The sequence below is a fragment of the Schistocerca cancellata genome, chromosome 1, assembly GCF_023864275.1.
Source record: "Schistocerca cancellata isolate TAMUIC-IGC-003103 chromosome 1, iqSchCanc2.1, whole genome shotgun sequence".
In the NCBI taxonomy this organism is placed as follows: Eukaryota; Metazoa; Arthropoda; class Insecta; order Orthoptera; family Acrididae; genus Schistocerca; species Schistocerca cancellata.
This window is the reverse complement of record NC_064626.1, coordinates 724,670,391-724,686,073: the sequence shown is the minus strand read 5'-3', so window position 1 is coordinate 724,686,073 and position 15,683 is coordinate 724,670,391. Positions and strand designations below refer to the sequence as shown.

Sequence of the window (15,683 nt, the reverse complement as noted above, 5' to 3'; positions counted from 1 at the left end):
CACCCGACTTTGCCTCAAATTATCCCTATTGAAACTGCTTATGAAATCTTATTATTTCAATTAAGAGAATGCAAAACGTTGTGCAAGATGGCGGAGTTGTTTTTGAGGAAAATGTAGCCGGAGAGGATACGCCTCAAAGTCGCCGAATACTCAGCGGGTGCACTCACTTCCGACGGCTGCGCTATGGCATTAAACAAATGACAACATCTTCAAGTACCAGAATAGATGATTTTGACACTTTACCAATGTTTACTGGGAACATGAGTGAATGTTCACATACACTTTTATCAAAATCCATGAGAGTTATGTGGGAATCTGTGGACCACTTGACAGGGAATGACATAATACTCACCCAAGTATATAGAGGAAACAATACACATATGCATAACTTTTGCCTTTCCAGTCTGCATTATTTTAAGTAGCAGATAAGAAATGAGTAAAACTATAGGCACAGATTTATTCTCTGTGTGGATTTATACTGGATATGAACAATAAGCTACATATTCATTTTGTGTTATTCTAATTTTTATTGAATGTCATTCTCATTCTACAACAGAAATTTCCAGTGACACGAAGTAGTAAAAATCACCCAATTTTCTGTATGTTTGTGAGTCCACTAGTAAGACTTACATTCTTGCATAACAGGAGAGACAGAGTATAAAAACTCAAAATTCTGCTAAAGAAGTAGGTGTTTATTGTTAATTAATGTAATTAACTCCTACACATCTGTGCAAAGAGTTTACTGAGGTACAAAGTCAGCATGCTAATGCTTTATAAGACTTGCCTAAACAATATAAAACAACAGTAAAACCTTGTAAAAATAAAACTGTTCAAATGTCATGATCGAAACTGTAGTATCCATTAACTTCACTAAATGAGGGAAAACCTTTTATACATAAATATGACTATCTCACATCACTGATACAGGTTTCATAAAATATGGCTAATGTCTTCTTGCTTTAACAACAGAGTACTACATGATATGCTTGTGCTGCCTTTTATACCACTCTGTTACTATATCACTGGCATTAAATACTTAACAGTCAACACTATCTGATAGCACCTTGGCAGCATCTTTTTCATATACAATTCAGTATAGACAAATACAAATAACAGTGAGGATCTGTTTTTGCTTATTCTTGACTTCGTAGTGTAACAAACACAAACCACTCAACATCAGTCACGGGAAACTACCTCTATAAGCACAAATAAGACAACGAAGCAACAGAAGTCCTCGCATTTAACTTTTAGCTTTTGTTTTTCCTCCCTGTGCTTCATTTCTTTGTCTTGTAATCACAGAGCTTAACACATAACATAGTCTTTGTAGAACCAACATTATGGATTAAATATTAAGTTACAAGTTTATATACAAGTATTAAACAGCTACTTCAACCAAATTCTCTCAGGTCTGTATGGACAATGATATTTGGCAGTTCAATATCAAAATATAAATATTGCACAAGTAATAGGTTACGCCTATACTTCATTTGGTCGTGCTGAAATGCTTATCAACTGAAGCAACCTGACAACAGTTCAAGAGAAACAATGTACATTTTAAACACTTAAGTATACATAAAATCTTGTCACTGAAACAATTTGAAACAAATATTCAAAATGAAAAACTGTTTTGCAATAAATCTACAGTATGTTGTAACTACTCACTGCAATAAGCAATTTCGTTGTGCATTTCTTGGCATGTATTACACTATCTGTAAAACAAGCAGAGAGAAAAAAGATCTCATTTTTTAAAAAGATTGTTAGTACATAATTTATGTATACAATTTCTATGGACACAAGCACTGCAATAACAAAGCTGGTTTAAAGTGTTTTTCGCCAATATGGTAGCATTTTTTCCCCTATTGCAACAGGGCTAGTTCTCCGGTAACATTATTAACTTGAGTTTCTTTGCCAAAAATTGCTAATACAGTTGTTGAACCAGACTGTACTTCAGTAAGACCAGCATCTGTAATACAGTGTGCTGGAAGTTTATTCACCTCAGCCTCTTTTTCTAGCAACTTCAGGTGCTGGTAGTTAAGGCCCTTAAGGACGACCATTTTTCCACTGGAAAAAAATAGAAAAATAAAACAGAGACTGTGATATAACGCTGTAAGCGTGAAACAAAAAGACTATTTATAGAACTATGCTTAAAAGAAATTCTGCAGACAACTAGTATTAAGTGTGAAGAGCTTCTCATCACACTGGAGTAAGCTTCACCTGCAAAGTACTTAAACACAATTTTAAAAACACACCAATATTAAGTGCATGAAGCATCAGTAGTCTTAGCAGACGTAGACTTGGCCTGCCAGGGACACAGTGACCATTGTAAATAACATACAGGTAAAACAAGCTTAAGTCACACAAAATTTGATATTACAACCAGTTTCATCCGTCACACACTAGCACCATTAGATAATCATTACCTTAGTAGGCGAGTGAAAGTACCATTCACTACAACAGTCAAAGCCAAAGTAGTTTAACACTACACATCTACATCTACATGATTACTCTGCAATTCACATTTAACTGCTTGGCAGAGGGTTCATCGAACCACAATCATACTATCTCTCTACCATTCCACTCCCGAACAGTGCGCGGGAAAAACAAACACCTAAACCTTTCTCTTCGAGCTCTGATTTCTCTTATTTTATTTTGATGATCATTCCTACCTATGTAGGTTGGGCTCAACAAAATATTTTCGCATTCAGAAGAGAAAGTTGGTGACTGAAACTTCGTAAACAGATCTCGCCGCGACAAAAACGTCTCTGCTTTAATGACTTCCACCCCAACTTGCGTATCATATCTGCCACACTATCTCCCCTATTACGTGATAACACAAAACGAGCTGCCCTCCTCTGCACCCCCTCGATGTCCTCCGTCAATCCCACTTAGTAAGGATCCCACACCGCGCAGAAATATTCTAACAGAGGACGAACGAGTGTAGTGTAAGCTGTCTCTTTAGTGGACTTGTTGCATCTTCTAAGTGTCCTGCCAATGAAACGCAACCTTTGGGTCGCCTTCCCCACAATATTACCTATGTGGTTTTTCCAACTGAAGTTGTTCGTAATTTTAACACCCAGGTACTTAGTTGAATTGACAGCCTTGAGAATTTTACTATTTATCGAGTAATCGAATTCCAACGGATTTCTTTTGGAACTCATGAGGATCACCTCACACTTTTCGTTATTTAGCGTCAGCTGCCACCTGCCACACCCTACAGCAATCTTTTCTAAATCGCTTTGCAACTGATACTGGTCTTCGGATGACCTTACTAGACGGTAAATTACAGCATCATCTCCGAACAACCCAAGATAACTGCTCTGATTGTCATCCAGGTCATTTATATAGATCAGGAACAGCAGAGGTCCCAGGACGCTTCCCTGGGGAACACCTGATATCACTTCAGTTTTACTCGATGATTTGCCGTCTATTACTACGAACTGCGACCTTCCTGACAGAAAATCACGAATCCAGTCGCACGACTGAGACGATACCCCATATGCCCGCAGCTTGATTAGAAGTCGCTTGTGAGGAACGGTGTCAAAAGCTTTCCGGAAATCTAGAAATACGGAATCAACTTGAGATCCCCTGTCGATAGCAGCCATTACTTCGTGCGAATAATGAGCTAGCTGCGTCGCACAAGAACGATGTTTTCTGAAACCATGCTGATTATGTATCAATAGATCGTTCCCTTCGAGGTGATTCATAATGTTTGAATACAGTATATGCTCCAAAACCCTACTGCAAACTAACGTCAATGATATAGGTCTGTAGTTCGGTGGATTACTCCTACTACCCTTCTTAAACACTGGTGCGACCTGCCCAATTTTCCAATCTGTAGGTACAGATCTATCGGTGAGCGAGCGGTTGTATACGATTGCTAAGTAGGGAGCTATTGTATCAGCGTAATCTGAAAGGAACCTAATCGGTATACAATCTGGACCTGAAGACTTGCCCGTATCAAGCGATTTGAGTTGCTTCGCAACCCCTAAGGTATCTACTTCTAAGAAACTCATGCCAGCAGCTGTTCGTGTTTCGAATTCTGTAATATTCCATTCGTCTTCCCTGGTGAAGGAAGTTCGGAAAACTGCGTTCAATAACTCCACTTAAGCGGCACAGTCGTCGGTAACAGTACCATCGGCACTGCGCAGCAAAGGTATTGACTGCGTCTTGCCACTTGTGCACTTTACATATGACCAGAATTTCTTCGGATTTTCTACCAAATTTCGAGACAATGTTTCGCTGTGGAACCTATTAAAGGCATCTCGCATTGAAGTCCGTGCCAAATTTCGCGCGTCTGTAAATTTTAGCCAATCTTCGGGATTTCGCGTTCTTCTGAACTTTGCATGCTTTTTCCGTTGCCTCTGCAACAGCGTTCGGACCGGTTTTGTGTACCATGGGGATCAGTTCCATCTCTTACCAATTTATGAGGTATGAATTTCTCAATTGCTGTTGCTACTATATCTTTGAATTTGAGCCACATCTCATCTACATTTGCATAGTCAGTTCAGAAGGAATGGAGATTGTCTCTTAGGAAGGCTTCTAGTAATACTTTATCCGCTTTTTTAAATAAAATTATTTTGCATTTGTTTCTGGTGGATTTGGAAGAAACGGTATTGAGCCTAGCTACAACGACCTTGTGATCACTAATCCCTGTATCAGTCATGATGCTCTCTATCAGCTCTGGATTGTTTGTGGCTAAGAGGTCAAGGGTGTTTTCGCAACCATTTACAATTTGCGTGGGTTCGTGGACTAACTGCTCGAAATAATTTTTGGAGAAAGCATTTAGGACAATCTCGGAAGATGTTTTCTGCCTACCACCGGTTTTGAACAAGTATTTTTGCCAATATATCGAGGGAAGGTTGAAGTCCCCACCAACTATAACCGTATGAGTGGGGTATTTATTTGTTACGAGACTCAAATTTTCTCTGAACTGTTCAGCAACTATATCATCGGAGTCTGGGGGTCGGTAGAAGGAACCAATTATTAACTTAGTTCGGCTGCTAAGTATAACCTCCACCCATACCAATTTGCACGGAGTATCTACTTCGACTTCACTACAGGATAAACCACTACTGACAGACACAAACACTCCAACACCAATTCTGCCTAATCTATCTTTCATGAACACCGTCTGAGACTTCGTAAAAATTTCTGCGGAACTTATTTCAGGCTTTAGCCAGCTTTCTGTACCTATAACGATTTCAGCTTCTGTGCTTTCTACTAGCGCTTGAAGCTCAGGGACTTTCCCAGCACAACTACAACAATTTACAACTACAATTCCGACTGTTCCTTGATCCAAGCACGTCCTGTATTTGCCATGCACCCTTTGAGATTGCAACCCACACCGTACTTTCCCGAGGCCTTCTAACCTAAAACACCGCCCAGTCCACGCCACACAGCCTCCGCTACCCGTGTAGCCGCCAGCTGAGTGTAGTAAACTCCTGACCTATTCAGCAGAACCCGAAACCCATCCACCCTATGGCGCAAGTCAAGGAATCTGCAGCCAACACGGTCGCAAAATCGTCTGAGCCTCTGATTCAGACCCTCCACCCGGCTCTGCACCAAAGGTCCGCAGTTGGTTCTGTCAATGATGCTGCAGATGGTGAGCTCTGCCTTCATCTTGTAAGCAAGACCAGCAGCCTTCACCAAATCAGATAGCTGCTGGAATCCAGAGAGAATTTCCTCAGATCCAAAGTGACACACATCATTAGTGCCGACACGTGCCACCACCTGCAGCTGGCTGCACCCTGTGCTCTTCATGGCATCCGGAAGGACCCTTTCCACATCAGGAATGACTCCACCCAGAATGCACACGGAGTGCACACTGCATTTCTTCCCCTCCTTAGCCGCCATATCCCTAAGGGGACCCATTAAGCGCCTAACATTGGAGCTCCCAACTACCAATAAGCCCACCCTCTGTGATTGCCCGGACCTTGAAGGCTTAGAATCATCCTCTGAAACAGGGCACGCAGCTGCATCTGGCTCAGCCAGAGACAGTGCCTGAAACCTGTTCGTCAGACGCACCGGGGAGGCTTCCTGATCAGCCTCCGGGGACGTCTTTCGCAGCCTGCCACGCCTTGGAGTGACCTCCCAATCAATCACAGGCAAGGGCTCAGCCCCACTGCGGGCAGCAACCGGGGCAACCACAGCGGCAGACAGATCTGGGGACAGACGGGACGAGGTTGACATCCCCGTGATACCCAAGTCCGGCTCCCCACAGTGGTGCCCATTGGCAACAGCCCCAAGCTGCACGACCAAAGTCAGCGCCGCTTGCAGCTGTGAGCGAAGGGATGCCAACTCAGCCCTCATCCGAACACAGTCCCTGTCCATTCTAATCGATGTTGAACAACAGTTACTGAAACAAGAGTCGGTGCCTAGATAACGCAAGGGAAACACGCAAAGAATGTATTAACTAACCTGTACAAATGCCTAACGACTGCGCTACAATCTGCCTGAATTTACGATTACAGAAGCTAAAACTCGAAATTACACCTCCTATACGAAACTCACACGCAATTTAAGTAAGAATCTACGAAGTAAACACTAAAGCGCGATGCTATAACTCTCAAATACTATAATATGCCCGAAATTTATGAATTAAACAACGCAAGTTCCCAAAAACACGCAAAGAAATTAAGAATTAAACTATGTAACAAATAAGTATGCTAGGGGTATACGACTTGCTGCTGCAGCTGCTTATCCAACGGCAGCAGGGAGCACACAACTTGGATGTAAGAGAGTGTGTGTTATGCCAAGCAAACTCCTATATATTTTTGGAATGAGGAAGACAGAAGAAACCAAAAGGGTTAATAAAAACAAAGTAATCCGGTAAGTTCTCAATTTTTAGCCTTTATCTTCTACAATAAATAATTAAATCTGACAATATTACAATACATTATGATTCCACACTACTTTGTGTTTGACTGTGAAAATGGGCAGTACTTTTAAGCCCCTAATATGCTGTCCCCAGGGCAATGATCATCTGGTAACACTTGCACCTGAGGGTGCAACCAGTCATAGAACTAAACTGTGTGTAAGTTGTGTTATTTGTATAGCAGTCATTAACAAATATGCAGGTACCTCACCTTCCTGAGCTTGAATAAAGGAAACATTTAAACTTCAACCACTTTAACTCAAGTTAAACTATTTTAATAAATAATCCATGTCACGAATTGTACTGAAAAACTGAATGTGTCTTCAATCTTATTTTCCATAACTTTTTTTCCATTTAATAAACATAAGGGTTAAATACACCCTGTCTGCAAACTCTCTAGTAGTATTACAAAAATAAATGTTTCTAGGGAAACTGGAAAAAGTATATTATTACTACTACTACTACTACTACTACTACTACTACTGATAAAAATAATAATAGCTATCTGCATGCGTTTGATACCTGGTAAAATGCTGTAAGAGGTAAACAGAAATAAAATATCTAACATAATAATCAAGTATGTAGGAAAACATACATTGCTACTTCACATGAAGAAGGCACGTTTAAGTTGTGAACAGACACACTTAAAAGCCACAGCCTTCATCAGCAAAAGAGAAACACACACCATTCATATACACAGGCAAGCACACCTCATGCATACGACTGTCAACTCTGGCAACTCGGGCCAGAATGCAACTGTCATGTGGGATGGAAGCGGCAATCTGGAGGGGGTGGGAAAGGGATAGTAGTGTACAGGTGGAGGGAGAGAGAGGAACGCTGTCTGATTGAGTGCGCAGGAACTAGAATGACAACAGGTGCAGCATCAGAAGGTTGTGGGGCAAGGTGGTGGAGAAAAATGGAGGAAAAAAGGAGAGGAGCAGGGAAAGACGGGTGGGTGTATTGGCAGAGGGCAACCAACAAAGAGATTGGGAGACAAGAATGGCAAGATGATAGGACAGATAGGGTGGAAACTGTTGGGTGAAGGGTGTGTGGATGGTATGTTACCAAAGGTCGAGCTGGATAATTACAGGAGTGGAGAATGTATTGTAAAGGTAACTCCTACCTGTGCAGTTCAGAAAAGCCAGAGGTGGAAGGGTGGATCCGCATGGCATGAGTAGTGAGGCAGCCACTGAAATCAAGTATGTTATGTTCAGCTGTGTGATGTGCCACAGGGTGGTCTATTTTGCTCTTGGCCATAGTTTCGCAGTGGCCGTTAATTCTGGTGGACAGCTGGTTGGTAGTCATACCAATATAAACAGCTGTGCAATGATTGCAGCAGAGCTGGTAAATGTTATGGCTGCTTTCACAGGTGGCCCGATTCCTGATGGGGTAGGATAAACCTGTGACAGGACTACAATAGGAAGTGTTGGGTGGGTGGATTGGACAAGTCTTGCACCTGGATCTTCCACAGGGACATGAGCCTTGTGGCAAGGGTCCTGGTCTGGTTCAAGTTCATTGATAATTTTCATCATCTGGACTCAGGACCAAGACACCATATCTTAATTCCTTCACAACCTCAACACCATCTCTCCCATCCACTTCACCTGGTCCTCCTCAACTCAGCTTGCCACCTTCCTAGATGTTGACCACTTCTATCTGATGGCTCCGTCTACACCTGCATCCACATTAAACCCACCAACCATCAACAGTTCCTGCATTATGACAGTTTCATTCTACCCCATTAGGAGTCAGGCCGCCTGTGAAAGCAGCCATAACATTTACCAGCTCTGCTGCAATCACTGCACAGCTGTTTATATCGGTATGACTACCAACCAGCTGTCCAACAGAATTAACGACCACTGCCAAACTATGGAAAAGAGCAAAGTAGACCACCCTGTGGCACATCACACAGCTGAACATAACATACTTGATTTCAGTAGCTGCCTAACTACTCAAGCCATGTGGATCCTCCCTTCCACCCCGGCTTTTCTGAACTGTGCAGATGGGAGCTATCTTTACTATGCATTTTCCACTCCTGTAATTATCCAGTATGGTAACATGCTGTCCGCACACCCTTCACCCAACAATTTCCACCCTCTGTCCTATCATCTCCTCTCCACTGTCACATTGTCATCTCTCTCACTCTTTATCTGCCACTCTCTGCCAATGCACCTGTCCATCTTTCCCCACTTCCCTCCCTTTTTTTGTCCCCCCCCCGCCCCACAACCTCTGGACGCTGCACCTTTTGCTATTCTAGTCCCTGCACACTCTGCCAAAAAGTGTCCCTCTCTTGCCCCTCCCCCCTCCACCCACCCATACACTACTATCCCATTCTCTTCCCCACCCCCTCCAGATTGCTGCTCCTTACATCCCATGTGATAAATGCATTTTGACCCGAGCTGCCAGAATGGCTGTCAAGAACGTGTGAGGTGTGAGTGCTTGCATGTATGAATTATGTGTTTCTATTTTGCTGTTGAAGGCTGTGGATGACAGCTTTGTGCAAGCATCTTTTAATGGTGCCCATCTGCAACTTAATGCGTCTTCTTTATGGTAAGTAGCAATATATCTTTTCCTACATTGTTGGTATTCGAATGTGGAGTTTCCATTGCTTGATATAATAATCATTGATTTAAGGAAAAAATATGAGTGTGATTATGTAAAAAGAGGAGAGGAAGGATCCAATAATGAAGAAAATAACATACCAACTAATCCAATCGCACAAGCGTGAAAGGCAGAGACGCGGAATCCACGGATATTACATAAAATATTATATCTTATTGAGAAAAGAATGCAATGGAAAGCTTACAGAACAGATTTTAATGCCATACTAAGTGTTAATGACGTGTTACTGTTTAAAAAATGAGAAAAGGTTCTTCTGAAACTACTGTAAGTGAGAGTGCTGAAACTACTGTAAGTGAGAGTGGTCTCTGAAAAACCTTTTCACAAAAGAGAAATGAAATCTACCTTTAAATTGGCCCCACACTATCGGGGATTGAAGGATTTTAGTTACGACAAATCAGCAATGGAACATAAAATATCTCTATAATTATCAAAATCTTCGAAACAGAAGATCTATCACCAGCTTTCTAGCACCATGTTGCCATAATACCACTAATGAAGACAGGTCCAATGGTTCAAATGGCTCAGAGCACTATGGGACTCAACTTCTCAGGTCATTAGTCCCCTAGAACTGAGAACTAGTTAAACCTAACTAACCTAAGGACATCACACACATCCATGCCCGAGGCAGGATTCGAACCTGCGACCGTAGCGGTCTCGCGGTTCCAGACTGCAGCGCCTAGAACCGCATGGCCACTTCGGCCGGCAATGAAGACAGGAACAGATAAATGAGACACTAAGTGAATGATCAGTAGGACATAAAAAAATACATGGATTCTGCTATAATAATATGCAGAGGAACAAAACATCTGAGGAGATACTAGAGAAACAGTAGCCTTCAAACACAAAGGTACCAGTGTAGAAATTTTGTCCCTATGCTTAGTGATGGAGGCAAGAATAAAGAACTGGAATACCCTCACGCCATCCTTTGGGGAAGTCTTCCACAATGTGCATTATGAGGTTCAGAATTCTGAGAACAATTCAGATAAAGAAGTGAAACAAATGGGTGACAATATCTACCAATCTATTCAATACAAGGAAAAAAATCATGACAGACATATCAATATTTAAAATGATTTAAAGTAGGATGGCAGCTTATGACACACACACACACACACACACACACACACACACACACACACACACACACACACACACACACAGACATACTTTTAACAAAAACCATGTAATGAAACTGATAGGAACCATACATAAACTCATTAATACTATGTTATCTTTTCAGTGATACTTGCAGATTAATGATGAGGTGAGTTTCAAGGCAGACCATTTTCTGATCAGCCAAAATGCAGATTTATACAGCCAAGGTCACTGCCAAGTCATCTCTGATCAGCCAAAATGCAAATTTATACAGCCAAGGTCACTGCCAAGTCATCTATCACTGGGAAAAATGTGTTGTATTGTAGGGTGAAAATGTTGAGAAGATCTAACAGCATCACCAAGCTTCATGGCGGCAGCTTGATTTTGTTTCAAGTGATAATTAAAACTATACACCAAGTTCTCATACCATAAAGTATTAGTGAAACTGTACTCTTATTAGCAGTGTTTACTGACATGGCCACATGCACAAGTAGCAGAAGTACTGTAATGAGCTGAGACTACCATTTGATGCAGACTTGCAGCTGAGCAGAGTTAGATGACAAGAAAAGTGTGGAAAGATGAAAAGAGGATGATAAACAACTTCTATTGACTATGGAAAGCATAGGGGGCAACAACACAAACAGCAATAGCTACTCAAAATTCTGGATAGTGTGGGAATATTAACAATAACACAAATTCATACACAACAGACAATTAGTTAGTGAAAAACAGCTACAAGTAGTAGTATGACAAAGAGAAAAAGAAGCACCACACATGTGGGTAAGGTGACAACATTGACATTTTGTGTCTTCACTGGTTTCAACATGTTGTTGTTGTTGTTATTGTTGTTGTTGTTGTTGTCTTCAGTCCAGAGACTGGTTTGATGCAGCCCTCCATGCTACTCAATAACTCTCATTTTCTGGGACTAGATATCAGTCTGAACATACTGATTTAGATTTTCTTAAGTCTCTCCTGTGTTGGGATGTTTTTTAAAAATAGGTGGTACACAGTTCCTCAATTTTAATTTACTTTGCTACTGTTAGATAGTTAAATGTAACTGCAAGAGTCATAATTGGGAGGCAGGCACGTGAATGGGTGCACAGAGATGCATTATATAAAAAAAAGAGAACAATTAGGGAAAAAATTTGATTTAAAACAAATACTAACAAAGAGATAGAGGGGCTGGCCAGTACTTACCTCAGCTCAGTACAGCCAATAGATACACATAAAACAGAACCGAAAATTACATTCCTAGCTTTCGGAACAAATGTTCCTTCATCAGGGAGGAGAGAGGGGAAAGAAAGGGAAGAAGGGAAAGGAGATTCAGTTACTCACAACCCAGGCTATGAAGCAACAGGGAAAGGAAAATAGGGAGGGTAGCAAGGATGGAGGCATGGTTGTCAGAGGGAAGCCAAAGATATTCGACTGTGAGTACTGTGCCAGCTTCAAACCAAAGAGGATGCATACAGAAGTAAAGAGGTATATAGTATAAAGATAAAGATATAAAGATATAGTTGTGTTTATCTTTATACTATATACCTCTTTACTTCTGTATGCATCCTCTTTGGTTTGAAGCTGGCACAGTACTTACAGTAGAATATCTTTGGCTTCCCTCTGACAACCATGCCTCCATCCTTGCTACCCTCCCTATTTTCCTTTCCCTGTTGCTTCATAGCCTGGGTTGTGAGTAACTGAATCTCCTTTCCCTTCTTCCCTTTCTTTCCCCTCTCTCCTCCCTAATGAAGGAACATTTGTTCCGAAAGCTAGGAATGTAATTTTCGGTTCTGTTTTATGTGTATCTATCGGCTGTACTGAGCTGAGGTAAGTACTGGCCAGCCCCTCTATCTCTTTGTTAGTATTTGTTTCACATCTTTATATGAGATTTTCCATTAATCATTTAAAAAATTTGATTTGTATGACATCAACGACTGAGAGGTATGATGAATAGAATATTATTTGCTTCAGTTGTGATAATGATTTATTCATCTGCAGCCAGTTTTGGGATGTTAAATCCCATTTTCAGGTATATAAAATATTTTTGTATTTGTTCATGCATAACACACAGCCGGGCCTGTCTGTGCAAAGGTTCCATGTCGCTGCACCTTAGGCACAAACTGTCTACCGTTGGGCAGCCGCATGCTATTGACACCAGCAAGGACAAGAGTCCTTGTTGGTGTCCATAGCATGCGCAGCTGCCAGACAGTGGGCAGTTTCCACCTAAGATGCAGTGACTTGGAGCCTTTGCACTGACTGGCCTGACTGTATGTTATGCATGACCATAAACAAAATTTTTTTTGTTCTTCTGATGATTGAATTTTAACGTCCCGAAACTGGCATGGATTGAATAAATCATTATCACAACTAAAACTTATGTTATTCTATTAATTTGAAAATAAATAAATAAATAAATAAATAAAAAATAGAAACATCACTTCCACTTCAAAATAAACATTGATAGTTTTTAATGAATTATATGTAGCATTTTTTTAAGTGGCTGTTAACCATTTGTCAATAAAATGAAATAGTACCAAAATGCAACAACTACTTGACTGTCAAGTATTACAAGTGTAATGACATAAACTAATACCACTTATGAACAAGCCAAATGACATTACCCATTATCTTCCCAATTAATCAAATCTTCAGCATACTGTGGTGAAGCTGTTAATTTCTGGTAAAGGCCCAATGTTGCATGCCCAACCTGCAACAAACATCAACACTGTCAATAATTACACAGTTTACTTCCAAATTTAACAATGAAAACAGTTGTCAGATTATCTGACAATAGAAACAAGCGAACTGAAGACTAGGTATAATATATGAAGAATTTTTTTTATTCTCAGGAGTCCAAGCAGCAGTGAACTGGTAAAGTATATTTCACACATCCGTAACTTGTGCAAATGACTTTGCCTTGGCCTTCAATATTTCTTAAAACCTAAGAACGAGTACTCATTTAAAAATAAGGAACCTAGACGGAAAGTTATAGTACAGCTTTCACAACTACAGAAGTTATCAGTAAATCTACACCATTTACTTCACTGATTGGACAAATAATAGAGGAATTACCAAATTCAGTTTACAACCCTTTAAAAACAATGTGTCAGCAAACATTTCTGGTCAGCTGATAATAAATGCAACTACATAGAGCAACTACGGGAGTTACTTTATTAATAACCAGTAGCCAAATAAGTGGATGATGGAGACAATCACTGATAGCTAATGGTTGCTGACTGTAGTAAACAGTCATTTGATGGGAATATAAGGAGTGCCTGGAATCATAACACTGGTTTCTGGAGAAAGTATTATAATCTAAGTGGAAGCTTGCTACTATAAAGCTACGACCCTACGTGGTGTGTAGGGCAGATAAATGTCTGTTTCCTGCATTGCCCTAAAAGTTTTAGACTGTGTTCTGGTCTCTGCTGCATACACAAGAACAAGAACAACAACAACAAACTAAAACTACTTGCTTGTCATGAATTTCTGAATCCTTCGTAAATATTAGACAGTGTACTGAAATTTGAATTAAAATATTAATGTAAATAATTGCTATATGAAGGATAAGGTGAGCTTTACCGCGGACAGAGAGTAGGTACTCGTGTGCTTATCACCATCATGGCTTGTTGTGTGTTTCCTGTAGATTTTTTGTTCACTCTTTCCAAATACTCCTGTACTCAAACTTGTTTGTTCATATGAACACAATATTGCGGTCTTTAGAGTTACATTTTTGTGGTATGGAATGCTGTTTGTACTCATCAATTTTTATTTTTACCATAACAATTTTTTCTGAAGGCAAGTGTGTGTGTGAGTGTGTGTGTGTGTGTGTGTGTGGGGGGGGGGGGGGGGGGTGAATCCCCTATTCATTTTGGCTGGTTCGACCTTCATTACTGTTTCTAACCCACAAATCAATAATATCTGAGCAAAGTATTCACTGTACAGAGCTTGTTCAGAAGACCAACGAAAAACTCTGTCCTAATTTAAATGAAAATCAGAGAAACATATGTGGGAAAACAATATGTACTTTACAGCCAAGTTCTGAATTTATACAGCTGTCTTCTTCAAAACATGGGCTCTTCTGGTATTTCCTTAAATCTTACATATATTACAAATTGATGTGCACTGTTAGCTGCAACAGGTAGAAGTCTTGATTTGTTGGTACTGTACATTTTCATGATTTTGACTGAGATAAACTCATGCTGCAGTGTAAGAGTTGACACACAAAAAACAACTAAGTAAAAAGAAACCATGCACTTCACACGTTTATTTACACATAACAGTCAACTTCCAAAATGTTCTTTTATGTCAAGACCATGTTTGTAAGATTCACATATTTTACTGCTTCTGTTGCTTCTGCATCACCTTTCATTGATTGTATCAATTCCTGTTTGTATTGTGATGTACTGCGAAATTTTGAACATTTGTGCATGCTGCAGTAAACTCATGCTGTTATCATTAACTGAAGGCTTAAACTTATTTGTGCCCATCTAAAATTTTTGAGAACAGTAGTCCTATCCTCATTCAAAGAGATCATTCTTTAACTTCATTGTATTTACTTGAGAAACAGATTTTTCAGAATTTTTGAATGCTTATTGTTTTTGCAAGTTAACGATGCATGTATTTTGGATTACTTATTTAGATGCAAATCAGCATTTGTGAATCACTGAATCACCGTTACTGCCAAAGAATAGATCACCCCAAATTTCATTGCATATCAACGAGAATAAATATGTATTTTAGAGAATTTTCGAAAGTTACCTTTGTCCTGTGCACAATATAATTTCGTAGTAAATTAATGTTTGGAATTTAGTTACTGTAGTAGATATTATAATTAACATATTGTGTTACATCTAATTTTCTCCTATAGAAGAGTATGGAGAATATATTTACATTTACTGTAGATTAACTGCAAAAAGTTTTAAGAAACTAGTAATTTTTACCAAAAGTTTTCCTACTGCCTTAATAGCAATCTTGTTATGTGTATTTGCTTGAAATCTTCTAGGGAATTAGTAATTTTTTACCTGAAAAGATTAAAAGATATTCAGCAGGCTTAGTTTAAAGTTATTTGCCCACTGCCCTGTAATAGTCTAGTAACGGG

General features: G+C 40.0%; 1 protein-coding gene across 1 annotated transcript in view; it reads right to left on the bottom strand.

The window, feature by feature from the left end:
- Nucleotides 1–671: 671 nt before the first annotated feature.
- Nucleotides 672–15,683, bottom strand: part of LOC126162184 (probable peptidyl-tRNA hydrolase 2) — a 70,133-nt gene continuing 55,121 nt past the window's right edge. Inside the window, exons 3-4 of the mRNA XM_049918513.1 lie at nucleotides 13,207–13,292; nucleotides 672–2,061 (exon numbers count right to left, since the gene is read on the bottom strand). Of these exons, the coding sequence (XP_049774470.1) occupies nucleotides 1,857–2,061; nucleotides 13,207–13,292 (291 nt within the window). The 3' untranslated portion in view covers nucleotides 672–1,856. The remainder of the gene's footprint in view (nucleotides 2,062–13,206; nucleotides 13,293–15,683) is intronic.